Genomic DNA, 12,070 nt, shown 5'->3' with positions numbered 1-12,070 from the left:
CGTGGCGACCGACCGATCTTGAAATAGGGATACCTTGTTGTCTCCGAGAAGTGAAGACGTTTTTATTTCACATTTCTTGGATGTTAAGTATTTCTCTGAATGAGCCTCAAATAAATGTATTCAATCATGGTTCAGTTCAAACGTCGCCTTTACTTAAACACATTTTTATTCTGTATTAAGAAAAAGTAAGATGAAAATAGAATGAAGAAAATATATGCTGAGTAAGAGATCTATAGAATAGATTGAAAGACGAAAATATTAATTTATTTTATACGAAAGATTTTGATTTTGTTTTTTATTAGAAAATATCTCCGCAAAACACCGTATTCACAACGCACGCGGTTGTTCCTGCTTTCGAGCGAGATGTTTTCTTTAAGAATAGAAGCTCATGAGAAGATACAGGATACAACGTGCCTCCTCTTTGAGCAAGATAGGAGTACAGTTATCCATAAAAGTAGAGCATGCGTACGCTGGCTTTAGAGCGGCAGGTGGCTGTCGCTGAACAAAGAGAGAAGGAGCGGAAAGAGCGCCAGTACACCGTCATCCATCGGGACAGCGCGAGAGAGTACTCGTTCACTCGGAGATGATCGAATAATTGAGTCAATGTTCGCTCATTACACGAAAATGCGGCAGTTCGTGGAAGACGTACGTATATACGTTGCATTAATCACCGATCGCTTCTTCTCGATATGCGCTGCATTAATCACCGGTCACTTCTTCCTTTTTTCCTTCCCGTTTCTCCTACACTATAAATAATATTTCGTATTTCCATTCAAATAGATCTCTGTGGAAATTTTCGTGTTAAATTTTTTACACATTTGTGTGTTAATTGAACATATTGTCGTTGACTATTCCGCGTTGAACTCAAATTTGCCATTTATAAGTGTTATACTAATATAATCTAACATGCAAATATACGAAATAGAATTGTTGGTGACATTTTATATGTAAAGTGTATAGATATAAGTTATGTTATTTGGTTAAACATATTTGCTATTAGTATTAAATTAACACGAAAATTAGAGTGAATAAATTGAGACATGTGTGAAATGTGTTGAATTTAACACAAAATTTGTTGCAGTGTACCTTTGCAGGCACGATTCCATTGAAATCAAGTTATTAACGATCGCGAAAGGATTCTTGAAGGACGGGTATCGGAACAGGAACACAAGCGAGATATCACAAGGCGATGTTTTAAATTGAATTAATTAGTTATTATTTATATTTTATACAATAGTAATCATAATTAAGGTATTTTAGTTCTCGTAATATTCTATATCCGTACAAGGGTACTGGGTAAAATCGTTAAATCGGGGTCTGCCGTGTACATCCTATATGTATATAGACGATTTTTCTAGGCCTCTCTCTTGTTTTTTTTTTTCTGTCCCTCGTCCTCGTATCTCTTTACATTCTTATCACAATATCGTATTTTACACAAATTCACTTACACGCTAGAGGGCCCCAGTGCAATATGTACAGGCGTTCGGGGATCGATCTCTCAGCTTAATCGACGAGCTCGATCGATCTCCGGTGACTTGCACCGAGACTAGTAACACTAGTAAATTCTACGGACACTTTTTACGCTTTTTGTCATTCTTTCTCCCTCTCTCTCTCTCTCTCTCTCTCTCTCTCTCTTTCTTTCTCATACACGCCCAAACATACATACATACACACGCCATGTACACGCGCATACAAACACATATACACAACAGACACACACACATAACACGCATACTTCGATCGCGTTAAGTTCACATTCGTCCTTGCGCGCGGTGTTGTCATAGTCTGCGTATTCGATGAAAGCGTGGTAAAGGTGGGACGCGTCGCGTTGTTTTGCACATTATATTTCATCGATGCTGTCGGATCGACGTATTCTTACGTCGCAGAAGTTAATGCTGTTATCTGTTGGAAACTGCGAGCACATCACTTTCATCGAAAAGTACAAATGATCTTTTGACAATATCTTCTCTTTCTTTAATACGAGCCGTTACTGTATACTATCGACTTAATGTAAAACAAATAACTAAATTTCCGGCGCAAAAAGATAATTCTTTTTTTTTTATCTGAACGATTGCTTTTCTGGAAATTCAATGACAGTCTCGATAATATCGATCGGAACGCGCGCCGCCACTTCGACCATGCCTAATTGTTTTACGCTGCTTTTCGCATTTCCGGCTTTACACGAAATTTAGGAACTGAGGGGAGTTTCGTCTTAAATTATATACGCACACGCCTTCTTATTGCACCGAATCAAAACGCAAGAACCCGTCCGAGAAGGCCGTCCCGTGCCTCCTAGTTCTCCACAGCGCGGTTTGCGGTTAAATCTAACGGCACTTATTATTATACACGGGGGAACACGAATCGCCGTCATCGTCACCGCCAGCGCATCTTTCGCATGCGCCGTCCTGACGATGATGACGACGACGCGGACGTCACGACGTAGAAATTCTGCGTCACAACGACATCGATCCCCGGAACGTAGCCTACCTTCCAGCTCGGCTACCTTTTTTCGCCGCGAGACTTTACGTAAACTTCGTGTGACGTAATAATCGCGTTCAGCAGCGAACGCGGCCGATATACGAGCGGAAGGGCAGTTTTTTTTTTAGCTAAAGCTAGTTTTGTACTGTCCTCTTTGTGCACCACGGGGTGACCCCAGCAGCCTACTCCGCCGCGAGTTTCCGTGCCGCGGACTTGCGCGGTGCTGATGTCTTCGTCGATTCCGATGGAATCGGGAAAACCGGCGGAATTGCGGGTGCATTACGTGAGATCTCACATACTATCTCGATTGTTGACTCCAATCAATATTCGAGAGCTTCGGAAACCCGTATGTCTATGTTAAGGATGAATTCACACCTTGACAGAAAAGCAGAAAACAAAAAGGCAGGTGGTCAGGTGGTAATCGACAGCTGCTTCTGCTTTTCCACCAGCGTGAGCTTCTGACTGGCTTCTGTCTTCCTGCTTTTCTACTGAGGCGAGAATTTTCTCTTGTTGTAAATACGTTTTGTCGTTTAGGATTGAATCCGCGGATACATTATAAACTTTCAAATGTCCTAATGTCGAGTTTGAATAAGAAAATTCGTTCAAAGTGAGCTATGTTTCAGAATTTAGGGTATCTCAACGCAGATATCCGAAATTGGGATATGCGAAACTGTGAGGCCTGGCGGCTTCAGCGTACATCGCGACATGTGCCGAACGGTAACATCAATCAGAGCGGAGAAAAAGGCAGAATCAGGAAGGAAAGGGACTCTGCGGGACTACGCGTTCTCATGAGACGACGTCCATTGTTGCACCGACGAGACAGTGGATGTAGGTCAGCGGTGGGGCCCGCCGACCCTCCCAGTTTCCCGCGGTCGCAAGCCGCAGCCGCTGTTTTTGCGGTTTGGCATCGTCTCTTGTGGAAAGCTAGATATTGCGCGACGCAAGATGGCAAGGGTGACCCAATATGGCCGACGAAGAATAGCAAGGAAGAAACAGCGTAAAACAGTCCACCGCTTCGTTCACCCGCAACTTGACCAGCCCGTAGCGCGACGCTTAGGCTGTTGCAGCGGCGGAAAAAAAATAACCGCTATTTAAAAAAGATTTCGACGTTGCTACTGGAAGTTGCATCTTCAGATTTTTGCGGCAAACTGTTCCATTTAATTTGTTATTCATTTATCGGGGACTTTTTTGCCTAGTTTATATATTAACAATGAGATACATCCCTCGCAAAATTTATATTTAATAAAATTACGCTTTTGGTATGAGCGCGAAGGTCTATAAATAAATAAATATTTTTGAAACTACTTTTATAATATAAAAATTTCCGATGGGTTTGATTCGTTATATAAAATACATTGAGACTGATGGCGATTAAAGAGGGACTGCGTATTGGCTACGAAAGGGACTACAATACACGAACGACCGATTGGAGTCGAAACCCAAGCAACGTTTTCCTTAGATTTTCGAAGTTCTTAATGAGCTCAGACGTCGGCAGCGTCCCGCGCGTCGCCGGTCGAGATAATGATTTTTTCTCCAGTTCGTCCCTCGAGCTGTCGCTCCTCCGTTCATCTCTCGCGTATTCCTCTCCTCTCTTCTTCGGAGGAGGCCCCCGGCCGGTTGCCTCATCCGGAAAGGAGGGACCGGTGATTACAGCGAGCCACCGTGATTGCCGAGATCGTTTGACTCACGAAAATGTCATTAGGATTTCATTACTTCCAACCGCCTTGAGGAACGACTGCTCAACGAGTTTATGCAATGTTGTTTCTCTTTTTCCCCCCGTCTTCTCCTCCCCATCTACCGTTCCGCGCAACTTCGCCGATCCTGTCATTCCTCTCTGTCTATCACGCGAGATCCAGCCCGCGCACGAAGTAGGTCGGCTGCACTCGCGGTTGTTGGGTAACTGTCACAAAGGATCGACCGACCTAACGTCATCAGCAATTGACATTTGCGAGGAGATGGAAATTGGTTTTTAGAGATGCACGATCGTGCCGAACCGGCCTGGTTCAGAAAGGTGACGAAAATATCGCTCGAGCGAGTCGCACTGGAAAGGATCCCGGCCTAGTCCCGTTGTTTGCCAGGGTTTGTTAATCCTGTCTAGGGCACAATTACCGGACAAATATCGGATGTGGGACAGTGATCTCAAACTTGATCCGCGTTCTTTCCATTACTTTCAGGTTGCGACGTTTCTTTACGAAATTTGCCCACACCGTTACGTTATCGCACCGATCTTGTTAATTATCCTTAAGTTTGGGAGTAGTTGGGAGTGTTGTGCGAGTTCAAATAGTTCGTCTCGTCCAAATAGGACGGAAAATAATGTTTATTTGTCACACTAGTAAATTCTTTATTCGTCAACACCGATGTAGAACCGAGAGAGAATCCGTAATTAAATTGAGATCACCCGAGCAAGGGAGTTAAAATGGAACTATTCGAAGAGACTTCTAATCGGAAGAATTTTGCCAGCTGTTCGACAAACATTCGTACGTATCTCCTGCAACCTCCGCTATAAAACTTCCGCAGCTTAAGCTTAGTGTCTGAAAGTGACATGAACAGTTGGATGTTCAAAGGGTGCTTAAAGGATGCTTAACAATCCCATATACATTTACTCTTTCCTACCTGTGGCTGTCAGAATTCATATCGACATACGCTCTGCCGAAGAAATTCAATGAAAACCAAGACATGTCGATGAACCCAATCAGGCAGAAGCGATTAGTCACGTGTCATGATTGCAGAAAATCGCTACCACTTGTTTGATCGTATAACAGTGGTAAGCCAACTTGAGCAGAGATTTACAAGAGCGCAAAGAGAGAAAGAGAGAGAGAGAGAGAGAGAGAGAGAGAGAGAGAGAGAGAGGGAGAGAGAGAGAGAGATACAGACGAAATCGCGATCAGAAATACGTTGGTCGAAAATTCGCGTTTTCGATTGGGATCATAAATAGTTCCATGATAACTCCTCAAGAATCCTTGATCAACGGATTTTATCGATTCGTTCTAAAGATAATTGCGACTGAAGATGACAGCGACAATTGTAGATCAGAAGTCTCAAACTTGATGCTCCGAGCTCTCAGAGAGAATAGCTGAAAATAATGTCAATTATATTAAGTATAAATGTCGAATCGTAGTAAACGTTAAAATTGATCGGCGAAGAAATGCTTTTTATAGCGGGTCGTGGGTTTGAGGCTTCTGATATACAAATACAACCAATTAACACCTAATAATGACGATTGGATTACTTTTGGTAACACGTAATTGCGATGGCAACGTCACACAATTGAATATTTTCTACTAGAAAATAATTATATTGTGTAATGTTTCATTTGATTAACAATTAACTCGAGCGTGTAAACTCGGTACACAATACCACGCTTGACGAACGGCGGACAACAACATTTTCATAATGAAAATAATTATTTGGAGGCAATCTTCGCTTATAATTAACCGTTGTAATCAGATCCGATGCACGCAATCGCGACAGTCGACACGAACAGACATAGACGAGCCGTTTTATATATCCCCGGAAAAGAGATTCCTCACGATTCTTACTTCTGCGACAACGATTATTTGCCAAACACGAAAAGCGTTACAGTCGTGACAATCACTCAATCATACGCGTAGCTTTACAAATATGCGCCGATTCGTAAATCGAACTTCAAGATCACCAACGTACGACCGTAGATCATCAAAGAATGAGCGTCGCGAACGGTCGGTTCCCCGCAATTTTACGTAGTGACCGCTATTACCTGACATCACTATCACTTTTTCTTTCTTTCCTTTTTTTACAGCGTTACTTCGCCATGTGCGACATGTGACGATGTTGTCATTCTCTTCTTCCAACCGACGTTGATTCGCAGGACGGAAGTAGGAAACGGCCGGCTCAAACACATCCCGCGGCACAACAAAACGACAAGCGCACCAAAACCGTGTATGTCACTAATCGGTCAAGAATCACTCGACGAGCGTATCGTTTATGACTTCTGGTTTTTGGCAACGACCCCGTCAGTAGCCAACGTTGGCTGCGCACTCGGTCCTCTTCGTCAGCTTTGAGCTTTGCTTCGTTGACAACACATGTCGTTGCTAATCCAGGATCGGCACTCGCGGCTGCATCATCATTAGTGTTATTATCATTAATATTTCGCTAAAAGACGTGTATTACGACGTCGCACTGTTCGTACTACTCTCACTTCGACGGACGGCCCGCACGGAAACCGGTACGCGGGTTTCGTTAGACGATTAAAAACAATATTAACATTCAATTTTCCTCGCGAGAGGCGCTACACGTATTCACACTTTGGGGTAGGAGCGCTGGTATGTCCGCGGTGCCACGAAGAGATGGTTCACTTGAACTCAGTTCGATGGACATCTTCGTTAAACTGCTGGCCATACCCTGAAAAATGCACAAACATCCATACAGTTAGTAAATGTCAATGTGAGCGATACAATTAACAATAATTTTGCGACGTTTTGGAAGATTATTCGCGACCTACTATTCAAGACGATAAATTTACATGTCCGTCCCGTGTGAATATATTTCACATATCTGAGCCACGTTACGCATCTCATATATACGTCGATTCTCATAGTTATTATATTGTTAAAGAGATACGCGATAATTTTGAAACGCTTCCGGAATTACAGAGTGATGAGTATTACGGCAAAGCGGGTGAAGTAAATTTGTCGCGTCATGTTAGTTCTCAGTGAATAGAAGAAATGTCCCACATGTCCCAAAGGGACACATGACTGGCAGTACCAGTTTATTACGTTGAGGCGCGTTGATTGACGCGGCTCACTTTGATTTCAAGTTGAAAATATCTGCGATTAAATATAGAAATATCATTCAGTTTTTCCTCATACTTGTATCAATAGTCGATGTGAGTTACGACTGTTACAATGACGAAGATGTATTCAACTACGAACATACATTGTATTACAAAAAGTACTATTTATTCCTTCATTGCACATAAATGACTTAAGCTCAATAGGTGCTGCATGCTGCACACGACTTCTCTCAATCTTCCGCGCATGAACACATTCTAGAAAAAAATTGAATACTAATAACTTTATTAATTCCGCAATAACCTTCCTCTCCTTCTCTCTAATTTCCAAAGGCAATGCATATAGACTTATTTACATAGACTGAGCGTTATACGAGAGGCTACGACCCGAGCAGAAAATGATATTCTGTTAGTGCAGGCATTCTATTTTTGCCTAGCTTGATTTCTATTGGACGTCTAGCTTTCTCCAATAGAAGTCAAGCTAGACAAAGATAGAATTCCTGTGGACATTGGAAGGAGAATATAGCTGTCCTTCAAATCATATCTTCAAACAAGTAGGCACAGTCTATGTATCTCATTATATATCTTATTAATATGTTCCATTATAACAATGAAGGTAACTTTCGTCAGCTTTTTAAAGATATTACATGAGATATGGAGAAGGAACTCCTTGACAACGAAAAATTATGATTGATAAATATATAAATCTATACACACAGAAAAATATCATTTTATTGCTAAAAGAAACTGATCGTTTGCTTCTATTCTTTTAAATAACGATTATCTTCAACAAAGGATATTTTCTTGATAATAGTCTTAAAACATCAGAAATTTTTGATGTTTTATACACTCGAAACTCATGTTTCATGCATTGAAAAGAAGATTTTATTCCAAGAATAAATATTTACAAGAATATTGTAAAATTTCATTGAAAGAAAATTTGGCTCGACTCTATGTAGTAAGCAAACCGAGTTTTTCCTCTTGATTTAATATTCTTGATTGAATCGATGAACTCATTACGATTCAGAATAAATTGGATGATAAACTTGATAGATTTACGGATATATAAACTCTTATAAGGTACTCTCGAAACGAAGTAACATTCACACGAATGCAGTATGTATTTTTCCGTGTGTACGGCAATGCATCAAGCCGCCGTTGGCATAGATCCATTCGAATTCGGCACTTACGTGAGTAATCCGGGATTAGGGTCCGCCTGGTACCAGGAATACTGCGGCATGTAACCCGCGTGATGCGGCGGCGGTGGCGGTGGTGGTGGATGATGTCCAGGCGTATGCGGATGATGGTGGGTATGGGGTGGCGCGTGAGGATGCGGATGGTGCTTCATCTCGCCCGGCCAGGAGGGTGCCGGTGGGCTTTCGTTGTGCTGAGGCGACATCTCACTTCCGGGACTCGAGCTCCCAGGGGTGTGACCGCCACCCCCGCCACCCATGCCGCCGAGATAACCCGTCGTTGGGCTGCCCGACACGGAACTTCCGCCCCCTGAAACACAACGCGAACCGAGAACCGTTTCAGAGTGCTCCGGATCTCGGCGGGTGTGCCGCGCTACCGTCGCCGCCGCCGTCGCATTCAGTCGCGCGCGTTACTGCACATGCAGCTGCGTGTGCCTGAATGGGACCGGCGTCGTAAATTGTATTAATCGCGCGGGGGAACTCTCCGCGCTCGGCATTGTGCGCTAATGCATCTGGTGGTTGCTTCGGGCCGGGAAAGAGTTTCCAGGACGATCGCGGGGCGTTCGATTCCACGGCGTCGACGTGTCGGGTTGGCTTTAAAGTTGAGGTCTGTTCGCGGAATGGGGTATGCATATATAGTTCATCTCCGTCTTTCTCTCTACGTCAGGCTTTCGTGACATTCTGCCATTTAGAAGTGTTCTGATTTTTATCTTTTCCGAAACCCGGTATCACCTTGACGCTATTCTCTCTTAAGCGCAAGGCACGAGGGGACGTGCTTCTTAATACATTAAGGTGCATTATAAAGAACATGTTTAGTCTCATTAACATCTGCTCTTTCAAATTCTTACAACGCTCAAATAAAATATTAGGAAGATATAAGGAAAGATATAGATAAAAGAAAACTTATTTTGCACGTTAGTCTGTATATGATGAAGACATACCGACGGATTGGAATTATAACGGGCGTCACAATGATAAATTTTGTTGCGCCGTAAGGCATTCCCAGCGAAAGAAATTTCTCAAGAGGCTAATTATATCGGTTGCGTCTTTCACGATGTGTATTTCTAAATAAATAACTCACAAGGCAGATTGCGGATTACCGTTAGCCGCAGAAAGAGACCGAGAAAGAGAGCAGCATTGAAAGTGGTACCGTCGTTAGCGACAGCCGACACGGGCGGTGGCAAAGTATTCGCGAGATGGAAAATGCGGCCCGTGAAAATTGCATCGGAATATTAGTTTTGTAATTACGGAGCGAAACGGCGATTGCGGAAATTGCGACGGTGATGCGGTAAGTGATGGAGCAGCCCCGTCAGCCAAGCAATCATCGCGCGCGTTCGCCGGTGACATTCAATTAACGTCCGTGGACATTCGCTCGATTAAAAATGCGCGATCAAGCAGACGAAAATAGATCAGTCGATCATAAAAGCGATCCGATCATCCATAAGACCCATCCAAACACGCGGCCCCTGAGACACAGGGTAATTTTGCAATAAAAGAAGTTGCTTGTCGTAATTATTTCGAACTTAATTCATCGACACACACATATATATATATATATATATATATATTTGACCCGCAACAGTGATGGACTCACCTCCTTGCATGAGACTTCCGGGTTGTCCTGGCTGAGGGGATGGTCCTCCAGGTAGAGCAGTTCCACCTGCTAAAAGATTGCCGTGCTGCCCGCCGCCACCACCTCCTCCCTGCTGCGCCGCTTTCATCATCTTCTTATATTTACTCCTCCTATTTTGAAACCAGATCTTCACCTGTAATGAGAAAGCACGACATTTGAGATATATGTTTGTAGGTATAGAGAAAAAGAATTATGTTAGGCGCCATGTATCCAACATAGTCTGATTCGGTTTTAGGAATAGCGACAATGAATACAAAAGCGGCATTATTATAAATGCGAGTCTCTCTTATCTTATTATAATAATGAAAGTAACTTTTGTCAACTTTTCAAAAATATTAAATGGCAAAAGGGATACGCGGAACTCTTTGGCAACAAAAAGATATTATGAATAGATATAAAAGGATAATAAGGGGAAGAGAGAAAGAGAGAAAGAGGGAATGAATGAGTGAGTGAATAAGTGAGTGAGTGAGTGAGTGAGTGAGTGAATAAGTGAATGAGTGAGTGAGTGAGTGAGTGAGTGAGTGAGCGAGTGAGAGAGAGAAAAAGAGGGAAAGAGAGAGAGAGAGAGACGACTTGTTGAATATTTACTAATATTAATATTCATTATATTTGTATTTTCATAAGTATTCAAGATTGTTTGTCATATTATTTCCTTAAACCCGCACATGGATTCAAGGATTTGAATATTCATGCATTGAAGGATTAATAAATCATAAGCGTTATAGTATACTTCTTATGATTTGTAATCAACATATTTTTTTACATGAATTACCTCACACCTCATATTTTCAATATTGCGACGTTCGACTATACATAGGAAATTGCAAGATTTACAGCGCATTTTTAACGCACGTCATAAATTACTATATATGTTAATTATTATAGTTATCGTATCGATTCATATCTTGTCCTTGAGTAATTAAACCTTGAGTAATTAAAAAAAAGAATGGTGTCATTTTTAATTATTATAATATAAAGTCACCAGAGAGAGAATATAACAACCGAGATATAAAACCTATCGATCCGCACAGTCGCGGATAGAAACATATTTTGCAAACTGCGATGCGCAAGCATGCTTCAATCTAATCTGATGCCTCGCATCATCGCTCCATACTGCCGGGTTAGACTCGGCGGCAAAGATGAAATAAAAAAAAGAACGCTCGTCGTTTCGTAATCGCCGTTTCTTTTGCCTATGCGATGCATAGAACCGCAGTGACGGCGGCTTCGTAGTCCTGCGGCGCGGATACCGGTGCGCGTGCGCAACCGCTAGGATTGCACATGCGGTATTTTTTGTCTCCGTATCGCATACATGCACCGCATGCACGTGACGCGCTGCTCAATCTTACGTAACCTTGCCTCGCGGAGCTAAGTGTATACGCATATAGGAATTACGCGAGGTATATTCGCGTTTCGCACGACAGCCCGAACCGAAGCCATATGTTTGGACGTACATACCGCCGGAGTTGTTTCACGAAACAAATTCCACCGTCCAAGACTCCTTTCTGTACGCTCCTGTCCTGACGGAGTGATATTTTTCTTTTGTTTTATAACAAGTGTTATATTTCGTTTCAGGAGATCGTAAGGCAAAATGAGTTTGTTAAGAATTTACTGGAACTTGCACTACATATAAATTGAAATATTGTATAACTGCTCGTGCAATTGAAAAAGATTGATCATTCGAGAGTTGGAATATTTTAAACTAAAGTTGGCACTTTTTATACATATTCCGTACAGTTCGCGCACTTAATTTTTAATTGCTTGTAAATTAATATTATAATTTTAACGAAAAACTACTGTAATATTAAAAACCAATGTACTGACATTATGCATAATATTATTCAAGATTATTGACCATTTTGTTTGGAAAACACAGTGGTGGAAAGTATAATTTATAGTAATACTCCGTGCATCTCTATCAGATAAACTGATGAATACTGCATCAGATAAACTGACAAATGAAGCATTAAAAAAAACTATTAATATTTTCCGTATTGTATA

The 12,070-nt window shown here is 42.0% G+C and overlaps 1 protein-coding gene across 4 annotated transcripts in view; it reads right to left on the bottom strand.

The window, feature by feature from the left end:
• Positions 1–1,342: 1,342 nt before the first annotated feature.
• The window catches only part of LOC116849400 (homeotic protein distal-less), a 100,799-nt gene continuing 90,071 nt past the window's right edge, over positions 1,343–12,070 (bottom strand). For 3 of the 4 annotated variants that reach the window (XM_032826529.1, XM_032826527.1, XM_032826531.1), the window contains exons 3-5: positions 10,034–10,205; positions 8,437–8,749; positions 1,343–6,858 (exon numbers count right to left, since the gene is read on the bottom strand). In XM_032826529.1, coding sequence (XP_032682420.1) covers positions 6,840–6,858; positions 8,437–8,749; positions 10,034–10,205 — 504 coding nt within the window. In that variant the 3' untranslated portion in view covers positions 1,343–6,839. Of the gene's footprint in view, positions 6,859–8,432; positions 8,750–10,033; positions 10,206–12,070 lie in introns of those variants that run through there. The other variant, XM_032826530.1, reaches the window with a different exon arrangement.

The sequence above is a fragment of the Odontomachus brunneus genome, unplaced genomic scaffold, assembly GCF_010583005.1.
Source record: "Odontomachus brunneus isolate Ranch 3 - 2012 unplaced genomic scaffold, Obru_v1 Obru_scaffold_115, whole genome shotgun sequence".
In the NCBI taxonomy this organism is placed as follows: Eukaryota; Metazoa; Arthropoda; class Insecta; order Hymenoptera; family Formicidae; genus Odontomachus; species Odontomachus brunneus.
The sequence above is the reverse complement of the archived record's forward strand: the minus strand, read 5'-3'. Positions and strand labels throughout refer to the sequence as shown.